Genomic DNA, 20,410 nt, shown 5'->3' on the forward strand with positions numbered 1-20,410 from the left:
ATTAGCTAAGGGAGATTAAAATCCCCATTTTACTGATAGGCTTGCTTTCATTGGCTGTATTTTTCAGCAAGGTGGATAAGCTTTTTTGAAGGATAACGTCTGTAAATGTGTTACTTTGACTACATATGTATTCGAACTTGGAAAGATGTCTTATGTTCTCCCCCTTACCCCGTTTGACTATTTCATGTAGAAACTAATTTAAAAAGACTGCCCCCAGTGTCATGCTTGCGAAGCGACTGTAGTAGTGTAGCAAAGCAGAGCGAATGAATGGATGTAGAAGTTGTAGTCTACTGTGCTGCTGGGTTGTAGATTAAACAGGGCTCATTCAGGATTCCTGAAGTTGCACATTCCCCCGCCCTCCCTCCGTTTGAGTATATAAAGTAGGGTCTTTGTGCTGTGCAGCTATAGTGGCAAATCAGCCAAGGGCCCTTAGGCAACGAGGCGGGAGGCAACGAGAAGGGGGGAAAGCACAGCCGCTCATCTTGGAAGCCCGAGGGGCTTTGGAAAATGCAGCTTGTGAAGTATGCCGCGTTGACGGTGGGGGGTGCCCGTGCCTTCAGCGTGCCGCAGGAGCCTATAGCTAGCTCAAGCGGCTTAGTGGGACCTCCCTCTTCCCTCCTTGGACACTTGGTACATTCCCATTCGAAGTCTCGGGGATAAATACAGGCAAGAGAAGGCACCGGCGTCGAAGCAAACGCCTGCTTTCTTTGCCGTGCGCGGGAGGGAGGCTTCATTGTCCAAGCCGAAGCGGCTCTGCGCAGTCTTTGGTGCGTCCAAAGGGCGTTATGGATCATCCCGTGCCGACAGAAGTGTGGAAAGCACAGACATTGGAGGAGCTGATCCAGATCCTGCATCAGTTGTTTTCTGGCGACAAAGTCAATGTGGACGAAGTGCAAACCTTAATGGAATCCTACGAGAGCAACCCGGAGGAGTGGGCCAGATACGCCCAGTTTGACCAGTTCAGGTAAATTCAGCGGGAAATCCACGGCGATCAATTCACCCGAATATACGCCTCAACGCGCACGGGGGATGAAGTTAGTTAGACGGCTTATTCCTATAGCATAACCGAGTCTCCAGGGAACTAAGCGCCTCTGTGTGGGTTTTAATGCCGATTCCAGACGGAGGGGGGCTCCTTTGCTAACGATCCAAAGGTACTGGGTAGCTACTCCATCTTTCCTTCCTTAGCGGAGGGTTGGGTTTTTTTTGTGGGGGGGGGGAGAACAAAAGTTGGCGGGGGGGGCTACAAGTTGAGGGGCCCCGTAAAAAAAAATCCGTGAATGAGGTAGTGCGATTGTAGGATAAAAGCCGCGCCTGGAAGCAGCAGAAACTTAGGCGCGCAGCATAGGCAGCCCTTTCGCTGTACCCCCAGGGATGTCCGCAAGTCGAGTTCAAGGCGCCCGTACCAAGATGTCTGGCTTTCGTATTGCAGCATTTCTTGCTAGTTTTGTCCTGCTTTTGCAGCTGGCATATTGTGGATTTGCATTGCTCATGCTCAGATCTCCTTTACGTCCTTTTTGTGCATACAGTTCTTAACATATAGGTGTCAACTATGTTAAATATGTTTGTCTAGTAAATCTAGGGTTTGTCCTTAAAAAAATTTTTTTTAAAAAAAACCTAGCCCTTAATGGATGGATTTTAAATGGAACAATTATGCTTATTGGAGAAAACTGGAGATGGCCTAAAGCAGTACCTTAAAGCAGGAATTGCCCCATTTGGGAGTGGGAGAGGAATTTACTTGCCTGTTGAGTGCCATTCTGAAAGTCATGCCACATAACAGAAGATTTCTACCTTGTAGTTCCATTAATCACTAAATAACTGAGTAAGAATGAAGAATAACAGAGACCTGATTAATAATCCACACTGCTGAATAAAGCCTAGTTCAAATGCTGAGTCAGTGGTATTTATTTATTTATCATACTTATACCCCGCTCCTCAGCCAAAAAAGGCTCTCGGAGCGGCTTACACTTAGCAAAAAAGACAGTCCCTGCCCTCAGGCTTACAGTCTAAGTGGTACCTGCTATGCAGTTGGGGATATGCATTTTTTATTTATTTATTTATTTATTTATTACCTTTCTATACCGCCCAATAGCCGGAGCTGTCATCAGTGCAAGAACGTCTGATTTCCCTTCCCATTGGTATCTGCTGGATTGCATGGGAAGGAATCAGTGCATACCCCTCTCAGGTCTGGAATATTTATTTATTTATTTATTACATTTCTATACCGCCCAATAGCCGGAGCTCTCTGGGCGGTTCACAATCCAGATTTATGCTGGATCAACTGTGGTGATGGAAGTGTATTTCCCTGGACTCCTCCTTCCCATGGCAGCCCCTGCAGCCCCCTGAAAATGCTACCCAGAGATTCAGGAGGCTCTGCTGAATGGAGTGAGCTGTAGTGTAAAGGGCAGGGGAGGGACCTTCCATTAGCAGAGCCCTTTCTCTTGTGGAAGGCAGATCCTGGATCTAATCCTAGTTCAGCAGTGTGAACCCCCCAAACCATGCAACCATTACTTTTTTTTTTTTTCATCAGCACCCATCCAACAGATCAGACATTTTAATTGGGCCTTATCCAGGAGCATAGATTAGAATACCCACTTCAGCTATAAGCATACTTCTGGAAATGTGGATAAAAATCCACTTAAGAGAGCTTTTCTCTTAAAAAGAAAAAAAGGCAGGCAGGCCAGGATCTATACTACTGCTTTATAATGGTATTGAAGTGTACTGACAATGGTTGGGGCCCATTGACACATACCATGTACTGTTTTCAAACCGCTTTCAACATGTTATTAGAATGTAAGCCTACGCGACAGGGTCTTGCTATTTACTGTTTTACTCTGTACAGCACCATGTACATTGATGGTGCTATATAAATAAATAAATAAATAATAATAATAATAATAATAATAATAATGATGATGATGTTATATCCTGCTTGGTGTAGATCTGGCCCAGGTTATAAAAACAGTAATCTGTCACTGAACTGATCCGTTACCATCCTCACTGATGACGGATGAACTCAGAAAAATAATAACAAATAATAAATGCACGTCACAGGTTGTCATTAAACTGCTCTTTCATCATTGTAAGTATGATGGAGGATGAGCTTGGGTGACTAAGTGGAAATGTATGTTTTTATGGCTTTAACTACTTGGTCATCTGATCGTATGTAACTTCCTGGTGAGTGGAAAGGAATATTATGTAGCATTTATATAGTGAATTTAGAGTATTGAAAGTACTCCATATATTATCTTAGGGTGGAGATGATTACAGGAACCTTAAATTCACTCTGAGTATTAGAGGAAATATAATCCACATCAAACAATCTTGGGTATATATGCCCCCTGCAATATATGGGTATATTCATTTTATGCAGATTTGACTCTGCCAGTATGTCATGATGTGGTGGAAATCACCAAAGCAACCTGGGGAAATGCTTTACTCGGTTGCCTGTACATACAGCTGCTTGTTTGAGTTAACCAGCTGTCCATTATGCCTCAACATTTAAAGCATCCTTTTATTGTTAGAGAAAGGGGGGGGGGAAGTGGCTTCTAATAAACATGTGCGTTATGCAGTCTGATAATCATCCATGGCACAACTTGCACCTTACCCCATGATCTGTTCCTGTTTAATATTCCATTGCTAATGTCTTCTGATTTCTTTTTGGTGGAAGCTAAAGAAGCTATTTCCCCATCCCATGTCAGGGCTCCCTTCCCTCTCTTTATTTATTTCTTTATTTATAACATTTATTCACAGCCCCATAGCCAAAGCTCTCAAGGATTAAAGATTTACAAAGATTAAAAAGACTGAACATTAAAAATCAATATACAAAAGTTAAAAACAGCTAACATTTAAAACAATTTTTAAATTTTGGAATTTTTGTTTGGTGGCCTCTAAATTATTAGTATTACTTTGCATTAGTAGCAAATACACTGCTAGTATATTAGTAGCATTACTTTGGAGGGAAGGGCTTATAACAACACAAAGGCATGCAAATAGGCAATTCATTGAGAAGGTGCTAACCAAATCAACATAAAGGCAGGGCCTCTGGATGCAGATCCTACTTAATGCTGATTTGTAATTGCTTTTGTGCTGCTTGGTCTTTTGAATTTAGAAATTCAAATCCACACTCAGCCACCAAACCTAGTGGGTGGCTTGCAGTGGTCGCTTTACACTCTCCTGTTCTAGGCTGCTCCATAGGGTTGTTTGTTTTTATAGGTTTTTAAAATCGGACTATTATTTGGTTGGCTAACAATAAGAACAATCCGCAATAAAACATTAAACATGGCAGATCTAAAAATAGAGCAGCAGATAAGATAAATTTCAGCTAATGTTTAAAAATAAAGCCAGATAAAATAAAAAAGGAGCTCCCAAAACACATGAGAGTGGATCCCAGTCAAACGTCCCCCTAAGGAAAGCATAATGAGATACCCAAAGCAGAAAGCCCCTATTAGGAGAGGGGGAGTCATAAACTGATAGGACTTTACCCCATGGCTCCCTTTCCCTGGTTTGCAGCAGCAGCAGGCAACCTGATGTCCTCTAGAAATTTAAGACTGCAATCCTCATATGCCCCAGCAAGCATGGCCAATGGTCAGGATTGATGGGAGTTGTAGTTCAAAACATCTGCAGAGCACTATGTTGCCTAACCCTGGTTTACGCAGTTTTGGCTGTAGCAAATAAATAAATCCATCAAATGCTTTCTCTGCTCTGAGCATGCTTGCGTTCTCTTGGGAATCAATACTAGCCCTGCCAGATTACAAGCGCAGTGCTTCCTGTGGGCACCTTCTTCACTTTCCCTGCACAATCTGTGCCCTCCCACTCCTTACTAATATTTCCCAGCTTCTCCAAAGTGCCACGCAATGAAGGAAGTTCAGCGGTAGTAAGAGGGCAGGGACCTGACAGCCAATCACGGCTGCCTTTGAGCAACACCCCCAAAGCATTGGGCCAATGAGAGCTGGATTGAGATAAACCACTGCCTGAGCCGCTGGCTGGAAGTGTTTCTGTGCTTCCATAGATGTTGGTAGAGGGATGTTGGTGGGGTGATGTCTAGTTCAAGGACAGGCAGAAGGTGGGTCAGGATCACCTGGTAGAGCTCCCAAATGATTTGCAATAGATCAGCAAGGGCTTCAACTACCAAAAGTTGAGCAAAAGCAACGGTAAAATGCCCTCCCCACCACTACCACCTCTAAGCTAGAAAACAAGAAAGGTCAGGTGGAGGGGCGGGGGGATGAAACAGGAGTTGGTGAGAGTGCAAAGGAGTTTGTGTGTGAGCTCTAGTTCTGGTACAGAAAATGAATCCCTAGGGTGAGCATGTGCTCAGAGGCAGGTTGAGCCTCAATTCCTGCTAAGCCACTACTTCGCATCTGGCTCTAGTTGGGGTTCTACAAAGTTGACCCTGCAAACCTAAAGCCTGCCCACTCCTCTAGTGCATAGGCTGCCCTGCGAATGGCCATGTTGAAATCAGAGGACCCCTTCAAAGTCCCCAACTGCTGGCTGGGCAATTGACAGACACTTTATATCCACTACCGTGAAGTGTAAGGGACAGGCTGCGTCCATCAGCTAGAAAAGGAAATTGACTTTAGAAGCCCCCATAACCTCAAGTATAAGCTTGTGTTGCATAATGTTAGATAAGAGAAACAAATGGCTGTGTAAGAAAAGTCAGAATTTATTTTTATAGATCTGTGTCAGTTTTCTAGATCTGTATTATTGTATTCTCTAACAAACATTAAATCAGTTGCAATGTCTTTGGCAAGACACCAGTGGCTTTCTCGAGTTTCAGACCTCCGTTTATCATTTGGAAAGATCTTCTTGCAATCCTCTGATAACAATTCTGGTTTGCAAACTTGCTTTCATGTTTGCACTGTGCACTGGTCCTAATCTGTATGCATACACCTGCTAATATTTAAAAGAGGCATGCCTCTTGAAATGTCTATTGATATATTTTTTAACAGGGTGTAAAAAGCAGGCTTTGGTTTAAATTTACTAAAGGTGTTTCTGTTCAGGGTTTTTTTAAAAATTCTGTGTGCAGTAATCCCTTTATTAGTCATCTTATTATCCAAGAAATACCTATTCTTGGATTATTGTGCAACAGTTGCCCTTAGTACTCTGAGACTAGTCTGTTCTTATCTTGTTTGGCATAATTCCATATAAAGCTGGCTTTTTGTCAAGAATTTATTTCCATCTCTCTCTCTCTCTTGTGCATGCACACACACACACACTATCCTTCAGCCTGTAAAGTACTGTATCCCATGCAGAACAGTAGTTTTTTAAGATCACCTGAAAACTTTATAAGAATATATTCACTAACTTCCTTGTTGTTGAGGTTCTGCATTGCATTCATTGCAGAAATTACCCCAACCGACAAGAATTTGGCTACATTGTGCATTTCTATTTATAGTCCATTTATCTAGGTCATATTGATGAATTTCATTTGTAAAGTAGTTCAGAATTTTTTCAAATACACTCTTTACTTTCCAGCCTGTGCAAATTTCAAACATTACCCACCCCATCCCCAAATTCAGTTCTACCCATTTGAACTACTTCATGGTTCTTGAAATTACAGCAATAGAAATAGCTATTTCAAAATATTGCCTGGTGAGATTTCTGACCTTTTCTCATTGAATGGTAGATTGCTATGCTATATCATAAACAGGTTTGGAATTTTAAACTTATGGGGGCCGCTGTTTGAGAAAGACAAGCCTTGGGAGCACGCAACAGGTTGCATGGCTCTTGGCAGCCCAGTCAATGCATATGTATAATGTCTGGGAGTGTTGCATAACTTAAAATGAAGTCTGCAAGTAATGGGATTGAACTCATGGAGTTTGTCAGTTAAATTGTGGACTTGTTCTTACTAATAGGCATTTTATATAGTTCTACATATTAGGATGTGCACCCAGGGATTTTTTTTAAGGCGAACATTTATTGAATATAAAATCATAAAGGACATTATTTTTATACATTTATTAATTTAACACTGTAGGCACCAATGCCTGACTCTGCATTCAACTTGTCTGACCTCAGGAGGGCTGTTGCAGGTGGGTGGGGGAATGAGGAGATGCTCCTCAAGCCCCTAGCATTGGTGAGGTTTTGCGGTGACATTGGCTGGAGGAGGGGCTTATGGGGTGATATTAGCCTTCAGGGGCCCTCCTCCTGGCTCCTTAGGTGTGGCTCCCCGCAGAAGAACAATTCCTTTTCATTCCTGCTGCCAGGAGCAACGGTGTTCTCTTGGAGGCAGTGGTTCTTCAGCACTGGCGGAGCAGCCAGAGGACCGTTCCCACTGCATCTGGAATCCTACTCAATGGCCTTCTCAATTCAGCACTTATTGCTTGAGACATTAGGGTGTGCCTGGGCACAACCAGCACACCCCTTGCGCACACCTATGTAGTTCTATAGAGCATGATATAAAAGTCTATTCTTAATGACCTTTGTTTCGATCCTGCCAGTCCCTTTGGATCTCTCTTTATTTATGAGAGAGTTCCTAAAAAGGATCAAAGTATCCCATCCCCTCTTCCTCCCTAGCAGTCCCCCAGCTCCCTCAAAACATCCCAGAGGGTGAGTGGAGGAATGAGCCTGCTGAATGAGCTGGACTGTGGCAGAGAGGAGAGGGGGGATTCCCCCAAATCAGGTGGTGGTACCTTCCACTACCCCACCCTTGGGAAGCTTCTTCAGGGGGTTGCTAGCGGGAGGAGGGGATGGGAAATTTGGCTTCCACTAGCCCTGTTACACATGTTTTTCTCTGGATCCACCCCAGAGTGTTCAAACCATTTAACATGCATTATCAATGTATCCGAGTATTATTATCGAGACACAAGTAGACGATAGGTGTTCATGGTTCCAAAGAATGCAAGTCTAGTGAGCAGTGCTGTCATATGGATCACTAAGGATTGGTGTGGAAGATTCAGGGACAGGATGGATGACTAAAAATGGTTTTGCTGTTGCTCTTTCTTTTGTAGAGTATATTGCACGAGAGAGAGATGCTATTAATGCCTGTTTCTATTTCTTGAGTATAGAACTTAAAACGAGAACCTTGCTTCTTATTATTTCAGATACACAAGAAATCTTGTGGATAAAGGAAACGGAAAGTTCAACCTGATGATCTTATGCTGGGGAGAAGGTCATGGCAGGTTAGTGGCTTAAAAGAGATAGACAGATAGATCAACTGACTTTTTAGAATGCTGCAATATGTTGCATCGGTGACAGTTTGACTGAATGCCCTATGGCAGGGGTGAGAAACTTGTAGTAGGCCCTCTACATGTTTTGGCCTGCAACTCTGGTCAGCCCTAGCCAGCATGGGGGTGGTGTGGGTGCACAGCAGAGTTGCCGAGATAAAAACAGACTCATTCATAAAAATATATCCTATGATTGCAGCCATTGCATTTCTCCTGCCAGCTAACAAATCAAAAAGCCTCTCTCTGTGTTGTCTTTCTTCATGGATGGCGCTTCATAGCTTTTGAGGGCTATTGCTTGTTATATACTAGAAGAATAGGCAACCTGGCACTCCCCAGATGCTTTGGGCCACAACTCCCATAACCCCAGCCAGCATGGCCAATGGTCAGGGATATTAAATCTATATGTCATTTTATGTCTGGACTCTGCAAAACCCTCAAAGTTTGAGGAATGTAAATCCTCTTTGTCAGAACAGGCTGCTGTAGAGCCACTTGGTGACTTCCTTCTTTGTGCTTTCCTACAATGGTAGCAGGTTTTGTTGTTGTTGTTGTTCTAGATGCTCTATGTATGATAGTCCCAGTGTTTGACTGAAGGAGCATTGTGCTAAGTCTGTCTATGAAGTGACAGAGAGTTCCTCTTCACCCATTTTTATGAAATCTAGTGACCTGAGACCACCAATAACTGTCCCAAATACCCTTGGCAACTCTGGAGAACTATGGAGTGTTTGTTTAAGCTGTGGCATGTACTGAGCAGCATTAGCCTAATTACCCACCCATGGCTTATCTTATTGTCCAAAACCTGGTGACATGGCTTTTTTGAAGGGGAAACAACCCCCAAATAACCATCAACAAACCATGGGTTATTTGAGGGTTGTTTGCTCCCCCTCCAACATGTTGCCTGGGTTTGGACAACACAACAAGCCATGCCTGCACAGGCACTTAGGCAGATGGTTTGTTTAAGCCACAGTGATCAAATGAACTGGGCCAGTATATCCTTTCTTTTGTGTTTAGTAGCCTCCCTGCACCTGTGGAGGTGGGGTTGAATCTTGAATGACTGCAACAAAGTTAAGGAAAACAACATAAATGGCACCAGCAGTTACGGCTTGATTGCTATGTTGACAAATATGTGCACAAAATATTTATTATGTTAAAAGAATTAAAAACAAATCACTAGGAGGCCAAATGCGTTCTGACAATTTTGTCTTCCTCAGTGTCCCTTTTTGTTTAAGCCTTGGTTTAAATGATAGTTATTGTAATTTTTTGCTTGGTCAAAATAAATTTAAGATAACTACATTGGGAAATTACTCCCACAATTGATTACTACCAAACTCTCGACTGAAAAACATCAAGACTTAAACCAAAAGGGCCACTGATTTAAGCTTTGGGCCTTTAGAAAACAAAAACAGTGTTAATAACAGTTCTGTTACAAGCCCTGAACTCCTAAGTCACTTTTAAGGCTGGCATAATTAGCTGTGAGCCTTGTTTACAGTATGGGATTCATAAACATGTGTCCAAAGAGCTACAATTATGACCTGGTCTACAGAAACAGCAGAATGAGGTCGGAGAACAGGCTGTAGCGCTTCAGATTCTACAAGCAGAGGAATCAGTTTTGCGAATGCTTCCCTGCACAAAAATAACTCCCCTCATGTAGAAAATTAGCACAACAGGTACTAGGCTGGGATAGATTTTTCTTTTTCCATATATGTCAGTCTTTTATTTGTAGGGAGATAATTTGCCTATCTGGAACTGCAAAACAAAAACAAAAGCAGGGGGCTGTTGCAGGCCGCAGTACGGGGCTGATGGGCTGCATTTGACTTAGCGGGCCAGGAGTAAGATCACCACTTATTCCAACATGGCAAGCCAATGGCTCAGATTGAACATAATGCTAAACCGTTGTTTAGTATTACAGGAATAAGCCTATGTAATGCTCAGGTTCATGTATTCCCCACCCCCGCCCCGCCCCATGGTGCAGCTAGGTCATTTTAGACACTGGACTTCATGATCTTATGCAGGCGGGCTTTCGATAGCCACGTGCACAACTAATGTTTCTCTTTCCACCTCCACCTCCACCACCCACCATTCCATGTTTTACAACTGCTTCTATATCCCTTGTATGTTAGAAGGCTTGCCAAATCAATTTTTAGAAAAAGAAATACTCTGAGCATGTGCAGTTTTGCATTTTGAGCTCACTTAAATCATAGCAACGCCATGACTAAAGGAATAAAATGGAGTTTGCTTCTGCACTTGTCAGTCTCTGGATGGTCACCCTGGGCTGAAGGGGCTCTGGACTTTGGCCCCAAGTTCCAGCCCTAGCTGAACCACTGCTCTTCTGGCACAGCTGTAAAGATATTGGAAGCACCCACTTCCATTTTTAAAAGAGTTTGTTAAGTCTGACAATGACAAATTATGGTTAAACTATGATTGATTAAAACAAGCCAGTGTTAACCTATGGTTTATAATCTTGGCTTGTTGCAATAAACTATGGTTTAAACCAGGGATGGGCAACATGCTGCCTGTAAGCCACATACACCTGCCCTCTTGGGAGAGTTTTGTTGCCCCCACTGGTTCCCTGCAACTGCGGCATGGCTTCCGCTGCTGCTGCTGTGCCACCGGATTCCCTGTGATTCTGTTTGGGGGGCACATATCTGCTGGGAAACAAGGTACGTGCTCCCCGTGCACCATTGCCACTTCAAGTTGTGGCTGCAGTGAGGGAGGGGGTTCAGCCCCCAGAAGATTCCAGGGCTCCAGCGCAGCCTCCCAACCCTCCGAAGTTGCCCGTCCCTGTTTTAAATTGACTAGGGTTCCCTGTCTGATCATAAGGAGAAGCTCTGATTAGTTTAAATAAGGAAGTGGGTGCTTCCAATGTCCTCCTTGTGGCTGTGCCAGGGGAGAAGAATTGGTGGTGCAGGGTTGGCCCAATTCTCATTCCCATAGCACTACAGTATACTATGGTTTAGCATTGAGTTAAAATCTGGACATTGGCTTTTGTAGTTTCTGCCAAGTGTACAGCTGCTTTAAAAATAGAACACCACGGCTTGTTTTCATTTGCCCCACAGCTTGTTTTCATTTGTCCCTTATAGCCAAGCATTGTACTCCATCTGAAAGGGGAGCGACAACGTGGCATCTCTTTCCTACTCCAAAATATAGCTAGTAACAGACAAACAATCAGGATGCTGTCACATCTATTTTCCAGAGTTAAAAATCGTTTACAAACATTTTCTGATCACTGTTTTTTAAAAAATAAATTGAAACAAGAAACTTATGTATGGAAAGAGTTCGCTGGCCTTTTTTGTTACAGGCTTGGATCCCAAAGCCAAACAGATTTTTAGAAATATAGAATCAGTTATGATCTTGAACAGGATTAAGTTCAGATGAAATCTGTAAGGGAGCTTCCAGGCAGAGAGGGGTTTCAGAAGTGTCTGGCAGACGAGTCGGCATACCTGAGACCCCACCACCACCAAGCAAGTCAGGGATGGTGTCACTTCTGTTGGTGATTGCTGTGGACTCATGGCCCTGTACTAGCCAGCAGCATCCTCATTCAACGCTTGCCCGCCCCCAATACTCATTGGTACCTTTTATTTGCAGCACTCTTTTCCTTCTTTCTTTCTTTCTTTCTTTCTTTCTTTCTTTCTTTCTTTCTTTCTTTTTACATTTGCAGCTTTTAATTCAGTAGTGCATTTGTTGGTCAAAGTCTCTTTTGATACAGACTAAGGCCCTTTTTACACCTAAGGATTATCCCAGGAGAATGGAGGGACTGTCCCTGCCTGCTCCCGGGATCCCCGTGTGTCAATTGGATGCACAGGGATGATCCCGGAACGATCCCAGGGAAAAAGGCAGGTGTAGAAACGACCTAAGCCTTTGGGATATTGTGCTAGTGTTTAATTCAGGCACACGCAAAGTAGTGGCTTGCAATTATATTTGAGTACAAATCCATCAGTCCCAGCCAGCATGGCCAATGGTCAGGGATTATGGGAGTTGTTATCCAAAACATGTGGAGGGCACAGGGTTACCTTCCCTTGGGTTAATTGAACTACCTAGGGCAACTCTTGCCATTGCCAAATAGCCGATGGCATTATTCCCTGGTGGCATCTTTGCCAAAGTCCTGTGGTACTTCCCGTCCCTTTTCCATTAAAACAGAAAACATTTTTACTTTGAACTAACCTTCATCCCACTTGCTTAGGCCACTACAGAATGATGCATGCAAGAATGATATTTCTCTTGCAGTAGATTGAAATAGTTATGTTATGGCATGTTACATTCGTAGTATATGTGCTGTAAAAGCATCTATCCTGCTGACTGTATGTATTTGTGTGTGTGTATATTATATAGCAGCATCCATGATCACACAGATGCACACTGCTTAATGAAGATCCTTCAAGGAAATCTAAAAGAAACACTGTTTGAATGGCCTGGCAAAAAGGGGGCTGGTGAAATGATGAAGAAATCTGAAAGGGTTTTGAAGGAAAATCAATGTGCCTATATTAACGGTAAGCCCATTTGTTTTTGTATACCAAGATTACCTTTACCTAGAGCTTTAAACTTTTTGGGGCCCATTGCAATTGAACAACTGAACATTTTTGAGGTGTGCTAGTTTGTTTGTTTTGATAATTTTTTTTAATACAGGGCACATGGGGTCGTTTCTGTAAATTGTCAGTTTAGCCCTCTCTACCTTTCCTGTTTTCCAAATACCCCATGTCACTTCCTGATTGTGGGAGTGTCTATACAACGCCATGTTGATACCTGATTCCCTTAAAACCATGTAGCATCGCTGCTGTGAGGCAAAAATGATGAAGTTAGACAGCAGGCAGGAACATGGACTATCTGGCCAGGAAAACTGCAGTGCCGGCAGCCATTCGGCTTACCAAGCCCGCCCCCTACGCTGCTTTCCATCACTTACCCCATCTGCCCAGAGCTACACCCACTCGGGTAGCCCGAACCAAGACCACCACTGACACACACAAAACCAACGTGATGACCTCGGAGCAGAGGGGAAAGTTGCGGTAAATTGATACTTTCAAAAAGTGCAGTTTCTGGTGGGGTGGGGGGAAGCCCATCATGGTTGTGAGTTGGTAGCTGTGTCATATAAACAACACAGTGCCACTGTGCAGCCACGATGGGGTAAACCGGGCATGTAGGACCATTAGCTGCAAGCAGGGCCACTGCAAAAGGTTGGCATGGTCGGGCACCTGCCAAGAGCTCTGGGTTTCTAAATGGCCTGTTGCAGACCCTGTTGCCATCAGGACCTCCAACAAGTGTCGTGTGCCTATGCAGGTCATCAAAACAGCTGCTTGCTGCTGCCCCCCTCCAGTCATTCATCTCACCCCTCTGCCCTACAGATGTGTTTTAACTGATGGTGCTTGTTATGGGAACCAAGATGGCATTTAGCTGTAAAAAAAAAGGGGGGGGGAAAGCAAACGCTATGTTAGGCATTATTAGAAAACGAATTGAGAATAAAAGTGCCCATATCATACTGCCCTTTTACAAATCTATGATGCAACCACACTTAGACAGTTCTGGTCACCACAGTGGAAAAAAATGTAGAACTGGAAAAAGCATTGAAAAGGGCAGCTAAAATTATCAAGGGGCTGGAGCGTCTCCCCTTTGAGGGAAGGTTACAAACAGCTGGGATTGTTTAGCTTGGGGAAACGGTGAGTAAGGGGAGCCGTGGTATAGGTATACACAATTATGCATGGTGTGGAGAATGTGGATAGGGAGACATTTTTCTCCCTCTCTCAAAATACTAGAACCCGGGGTCATCCCATGGAGCTGATTGGTGGGAGATTCAGGAGAGATAAAAGGAAGTGCTTCTTCACCCAGCACATAGTTAAACTATGGAACTCACTACCACAAGATGTGATGGCCACCAATTTGGATGGCTTTAAAAGGGAGTTGGATAAATTCCTGGAGGAGAAGGCTATCAATGGCTACTAGCCCTGATGTTTATATGCTACCTCCAGTATCCGAGGTAGCAAGTCTGTGTGCACCAGTTGCTGGGGAACATGGGTGGGAGGGTGCTGTTGCACCCATGACCTGCTTGTGGGTTTCCTGTGGGCAGCTGGTTGGCCACTGTGTGAACATAATGCTGAACTAGATGAACCCTTCATCTGATCCAGCATGGCTCTTTTTCTGTTCTTATTCCACAGTGGGAAGATGCCATATTAGATTTCCCAAGTTGCAATGCCAGACATTAAGGATTGTATCTTGAGGAAGCTAACATGGCAGGTGCCTGCCACAAAATAGAGCCGTGCACTCACTTGGTTCCTGTAATAACCACTGCTGCCTGACACAACTAGCTAAAACACATAAGCAGGGAGAAAGGGATGAGATGAGGGTCTGTTGCCACAGCAGCAAGCAGGGGTTCTGATGGGTGAAGCAGCAGCAACACCAATACCAGGCAGGGACCATGTGGCTGCTGGGCAGGAGCAGCACCATGTTGAGGAGCCATTAAAGCCTGGCAATGGCCCTGGTGATGCTATTCTAGTCCATTCCCTCTAAAGCTCTAAAGGCCTTGTTCTTGCCCAAGGCAGCAGTGGGGCTCTTTGCCTAGAAGCTTTCAACCCAGCAGCAGTTCCTGAATGCTCAAGAGACATCACATGTGCCCTGTTCAGAAGACACCTTAAACCATGGCTTTAACCATGGTGGTTAAGCCAGAAAGCCAGGCCTTGTTCAGAAGACACCTTAAACCACAGCTTTAACCATGGTGAATAAAGTGAAAGGCCCACTGGATGGGCCCACTGTCTCCTGGGCATACCAGGAACTGTTGCCAGCTCAAAGCCTCTCTGCTAGGAGCCCTGTGGTGCTACAATAGTGCGCAGAGCTTTTTTAAAATTTAAAAAGAAAAGCAAAACAGATAGATAGAAGACCCGTCTGCTACCTCCTATATTTTGAAAGTAAATGGATCGCCTCCCACCCTTCCCAATGAGAAATTCCGTTGAAATTCTCACCTTCCCTGTAAAAATAAGCAGGAAAAAAAACTATGCCTCTTTCGCAGAGAGGGAAGCATTTCGTGAAAGTAGGGGACAAGGTTCGGCACAGCACCAAGAACACAACTCGACGCAGACCTTTCTTATTCCACATAAACAATAAACGCTGTACAGTTTCACAGAAACATGTTTAGAAATTAAGGTCCATGCAACCACACTTTACCTTTTCAGCTCAATGCTGGGTTCAACGGGTACATCCAGGCAAAAATTTGAGAGCTGCAGCTTTTTGGAACACTTAAAACACAGCTAATTATTTTTGCCTGATCGATCCACTCAGGCCTGGGGAATGTTTCCAAACTTCCACCTAGAAGTAAATGTTTGGGCAGAAAGCCAACAGCCTCATTAGTCCCCTATATTGAATCTAATAGAGAGCAATTTTTCTCCATTGGACTGAATGGGGGATAAAAAGAGCGGCAATCACAATTGCGAGGGGTGGGAGACACTAAGGACTCCTGGGACAACCCACTCTTCAGCTGGGGATTTATGCATCCCTCTACCCCCACCTCACCCCACCCACTACTCAAAGAGATTCCCTGACTCTAGCCTTATTTTCCTCAAGGTGCTCACTTATGAATGGATTCTAGTACTGCCAGTCAAAAGATATTGTGCAGCAACTCCATTGTTTCCACCTTCGTTGTCTTTTGTATGTGGGGGAGAGATGGAAGCGAGAAGGTTGCAATGGAAGATGATGACATCTGTGGGGGAAACCCACCCTCTGTAAAGTTCCATGAAGTTAGGTCAGTTGGGAGATAAAAGGCTTGTCTGGAAGTCTTGGTTTCCTCCTTGCATTTTTCAGGCTGTACTGCTTTCTAATGGAAGAGCACTCTTTTCTCAACCAGCATACCAATTCAAAATAACCAACCAAGTTCAGTTGAGGTGAACTTCTTGTTCCGTTTGTATCAGAAGTCAAAATTGCACATGCAAAATTGTCCTTCGTTGAACTTGGTTGGTTATTTTGATTTGTTATGCTGGTTGAGAAAAATATCCTCTCTGTAATTTCCCTGGGGAAAGAACTGAAATTTGATACTTGGCATATAGCTCTCACCAGGAACTAGAATCTCTGCCACGTTTTCAGGCTCAGACATCCCAATTTGGAAAGGAATCAAAAACAAACACATGCACATAAATGAATTGGAACATTTTCTCTTTATCAGAATAGTGCCTTTATCAGCTGCACTGGCTCCCACTCTACTTCCAGGCCCAATTTAAAGTGCTGGTTTTAACCTTTAAAGCTCTTAATACCATGGAACCAGGTTCCAATGTATGCCTACATATGCCTACCTAACCCTTAAGATCCTCATCGGATGCCCTACTCTAAGCGCACCCACCCAATGAAGTGAGGCAAATGACTGCTAGCAAGAGAGCTTTCTCGGTGGTGGCACCCTGGCTATGGAAAAGTTCCCCACAGAGGTTCACCTGGCACCATCTTTATGGTCTCTTTGTACCAGGTGAAGACCTTTTTATTCACCCAAATTTTAAAAAATTACTTGTCGTCGTCCCCTCTTTTTACAATCTGGGCTTCTTAATTTGTACTTTGTGTTTTTATTGTTATCTGTGTTATTAATTGTTTTGCTTCCTTCTTTTTTGAAAGAACAGTTCTTATGCTGCTTTTTACTATTTTGGTATTATATTTCAACATCAAACTTTATTCTTTGAAAATTCTGTATGCCACCCAGAGAACATATGGTGTTGGGTGGCCGTACAGATAGAGTTGAATAAAATAAAACATCTTCTTCACACGATAATAAGGAAAGCAGCCACGCAGAAAGAGAGGAAGGAAGTTGGAGATTCTACTAATGGTAGTTGTTTGGTGTGGCTGGAAAGGAGAAAGAGCAATATGAAATAGTCAAGCTTGATTTTTGACGGAAGATAGGCATTAAAATAAGTCCTAAATCTTGGGTACAACTGTGTCAGAACATAGCTTGTTTATGAAAGTTTTGTGTATAATCTGTGCTCTTGTATCTTGTGATGTACAGACTCCATTGGCTTGCATCGTGTGGAGAACCCAAGTCATACGGAAACGGCAGTTAGCCTTCATTTGTATAGCCCACCTTTTGAAGCCTGCAACACCTTTGATCAACGAACTGGGCACAAGCAAAGGGTTAAAATGACATTCTATAGTCATTTTGGAGAAAGGACTCCGTATGTAAGTATACAGTTTTATACCATGCTTCTAAACTTTAGCTCTAACCATGCAACCTTTCGAAGGCAAGAATTTAGCTTTTGGCTCATATACATACACACACACACACACACACACACCCCGTGATAGCCAGTGTACCACATGAGAGAAGCCCCCTTCACTCTTTGGGTTTCTGAAGAGTTGTAAATCTTCTGATGAGCAGGGACCATGGTAGGGGGCAGTGGACCAACATGCTGTTTGGAAGGGAAAGAGAAGCAGCAGCACCACCCCTTCAGCTTGGAGCTTGATAAACTTCAGAGCCGGGCAAACAAAGGAGGAAGAGTTGCAGGGATAAGACTTCCAGTATATTAGGAATAGGGTATTTTTATATTTGTTTAAGGGTACAAAATAACTAAAGATAATTATTTAAAAAGAAAGATGAATAAAAATCTATGAACAAAATAATAACTAGCATGTCGTTAGACACTGCCCACAGGAATTACCTCTACAGGTATCTAGTGGTTCCTAAAGCAACTGAAACTAGCTGAACCTTTTTCACAGAGCTCACAGAAGGTTTCTGAGGTTGCTTTAGGAAGTTTCCTCTTGCGCCAGCAGGCTGTCCTGTGGGCGCCAGAGAATGAGTGGAAGCTCAGCAGCAGTATTGGATACTGCCCGAGGCTAGAATCTGCATCTTTGATACTGTAGCTCTCCTTGGACAGGAAAAAATTAAATATATGCAGTTTTCTGCCTTCACTTTGGAAAGGGCTGCACTTCCCTTGATTTTATGAACACACAGTACGGCCTCCCCTGACCTGGTGACCAGCATGCTGGCTGGAAATGATAGGACTTGAAGTCAACTCATCTGAAAGGCAGCAGGTAGGGGAAGGCTGATGTTGAATGTCTAATACATTAAACGGTGCAATAAAATGAGAACAAAAGATCTATTCTGCATATTTTCAAACAGCTTTTTAATGAAGACACTCAAGAGTAGTGGTGATTTCTATATCAGCACTTTTATGAGCCTACTTAAGTGTTAAGAGCATCATAGAATGACAGGGACCTTGGAGGTCATAGAATCCAATCTCCTGCTCAATCCAGGATCTACAGTGCAGGATGCAACTAGAGCATCCCTGAGGCGGCCATCCAGCCTGGGCTACAGCGAAGGAGAGAGACCCACCACTTCCTGAGGCAGCCTGTTCCACTGTCTCAGCTCTTGCCATTGGGAGGTTTCTCCTAGTGCTTAGCTGAAACCTAATTCCCTGCTGTTTCCAGCCATTGGTTCAAGTGCTGCTCTCTGGAGCACCAGCAAACAAGTCTGCTCCATCTTCTTGGAGGCCCATCTCTAGGTCTTCCAGCCTTTTGAAGTGAGTTGTGTGTGGGGTGGGGGTGGGGAACAGGGATAGGGGCTTTAATTTGGCCTGGCCTTTTAGACTCTTTATATCCTTTTACTCTACTTCTGTTGAGATCCCTTTCTGTTCAGCTTGCTTCAAATAGTTGTGTTGATATTGGTTATTTTTCACCTTTTGTATCTTAGTCTTTTAACCTTGCTGTTTAAATCTGTATAAATCTGCTCGGTTTTACCCTGGTTGTGCTTTTAGTATTTTTATATTGTGTTTTTTATACAGTTGTTTGTTTTATACTTTGATTTGTGTCTGATGGTTTTAACTTTTGTGAACTGCCCGAACAGCTTTGGCTATTGGGTGGTATAGCAGTGCAATAAATAAATAAAGAGTGGGATGTTTAAGTGGTATAAACACACACACACACACACACACGAATGAAAAGGGCCTGAGCACATGGCCAACCACCAGAAAATTGTTATGTGGGAACCATAAGCACAGAAATTGCTTATTTTTCTCTCACTTATATGGTCCTAGTTTTTGTACTGCAGAGACTTCAGTGGTCTTTCAAACAATTCAGAATCCTGACAATAAAGGACTCTTTCTCCTCTCTAGACAACATCAGTTTCACAAGAGAACAACTGAGAAGGCCTCCTGATTTTCATTTAGGTGGAGGAGAAGGAGGATCCTATGATTGATGCCAGTACCAAGCTGAGTCTCCATTATCCTTACTTTTGGACTACAGTAGGACAGTTTCTTGGTCATGCAGTTATGAGCGACGCCTCTTATTAATTCCACTTGGGAGACTATGTTCACATGAATTCAGCATTTGGGTTTTCAAGTATGACTTGACTCTTAGCAGTCCTACCTGTATGCTGGTTTAACTAGTAATGTAACTTGTTAGCCTCTGGTCAACATTAACTTGCATTAACCCACAGTCTGTACTGTATACTGTTAATAGCCTCATTTGATCCAGGGTTTAATGATCTGCTGGAACTTTTAAATTGTTTGTACATTTTAAAATCTCATGTGTCTGTTTTTAAAAAGAGGAGCAATAATGAATGTCTTGTACATTGGAGAAAAAGTCTGTCAAAATTGTTTGTGATGTTGAGTGGGATCAGCTTCTAGTTTTTGTATTGTTAGGACCTGCCTAACAACCTAAATAAAACTGGATTTGGGGGACAATTTTCAAAATTTGCTATTCTTTTTCTGACTGTCTATGGTGCCATCAGTATAGCTGATGAATTCTGTTGACAAGTGGTTGTCTTATTTACGCTTCTACTAAGACCTGGCCAAATACAAGGGGCAAAGGAATAAGAACAGTGAATATTGACTTTAAATAAAAGTAGCAAGGTATATGAGTACATTTATACCCAAATTCCAGTGGGCATTAAGCTCTGGCATAGGTTCTTCCTTTTTTCAAACAAACAAACAAACAAAACCAAAATTCATTTACAGCTGGTTTATTCAGAAGCTTGCTTATTCCAGTATGTCAGTAGTTATTTAAGCCCCATATTCAGTCACATGAATAGTTAATAAATTCAGTATTGAATAAGTTGGAGAAAAATGGCATAAGATCCTAGTGTCAAAGGTTGACATCTGTTTGGTTTTGCTCTGGCTGTGTTTTTTCTTTTTTTCTTTTATGGACCTGCTGGTTAGGAGTCGGTATCCATTTTACAGAACAAAGGTCAGTGTATTGGCTGCATTTCTAGATCTATTTACTTGGGACTTATTTTTGACTAAACGTGCATAGAGTTGCACTGGCATTCCTTAAAGGTAGTAGGGGAGCATGACTCCCCCTAAGGC

At 43.1% G+C, this 20,410-nt stretch overlaps 1 protein-coding gene across 1 annotated transcript; it reads left to right on the forward strand.

Moving 5' to 3' along the window:
• Positions 1 to 712: 712 nt before the first annotated feature.
• On the forward strand, positions 713 to 19,876 carry CDO1 (cysteine dioxygenase type 1). Its single transcript, XM_063128609.1, has 5 exons — positions 713 to 964; positions 8,040 to 8,117; positions 12,489 to 12,646; positions 17,119 to 17,288; positions 19,220 to 19,876. The coding sequence occupies exons 1-5, from the start codon at positions 786 to 788 to the stop codon at positions 19,247 to 19,249; spliced, it is 615 nt and encodes a 204-aa protein (XP_062984679.1). The 5' UTR covers positions 713 to 785; the 3' UTR covers positions 19,250 to 19,876.
• The last annotated feature ends 534 nt before the right edge of the window (positions 19,877 to 20,410 follow it).

The sequence above is a fragment of the Elgaria multicarinata genome, chromosome 6 (genome assembly GCF_023053635.1).
Source record: "Elgaria multicarinata webbii isolate HBS135686 ecotype San Diego chromosome 6, rElgMul1.1.pri, whole genome shotgun sequence".
Taxonomy (NCBI): domain Eukaryota; kingdom Metazoa; phylum Chordata; class Lepidosauria; order Squamata; family Anguidae; genus Elgaria; species Elgaria multicarinata.

Coding starts and splice junctions, on each gene's coding strand:
- CDO1 (XM_063128609.1), top strand. CDS start 786: ATGGATCATCCCGTGCCGACAGAAGTGTGGAAAGCACAGACATTGGAG. Junction 8,118..12,488: donor TGGGGAGAAGGTCATGGCAG/GTTAGTGGCTTA, acceptor TATATTATATAG/CAGCATCCATGATCACACAG. Junction 12,647..17,118: donor TCAATGTGCCTATATTAACG/GTAAGCCCATTT, acceptor TGTGATGTACAG/ACTCCATTGGCTTGCATCGT.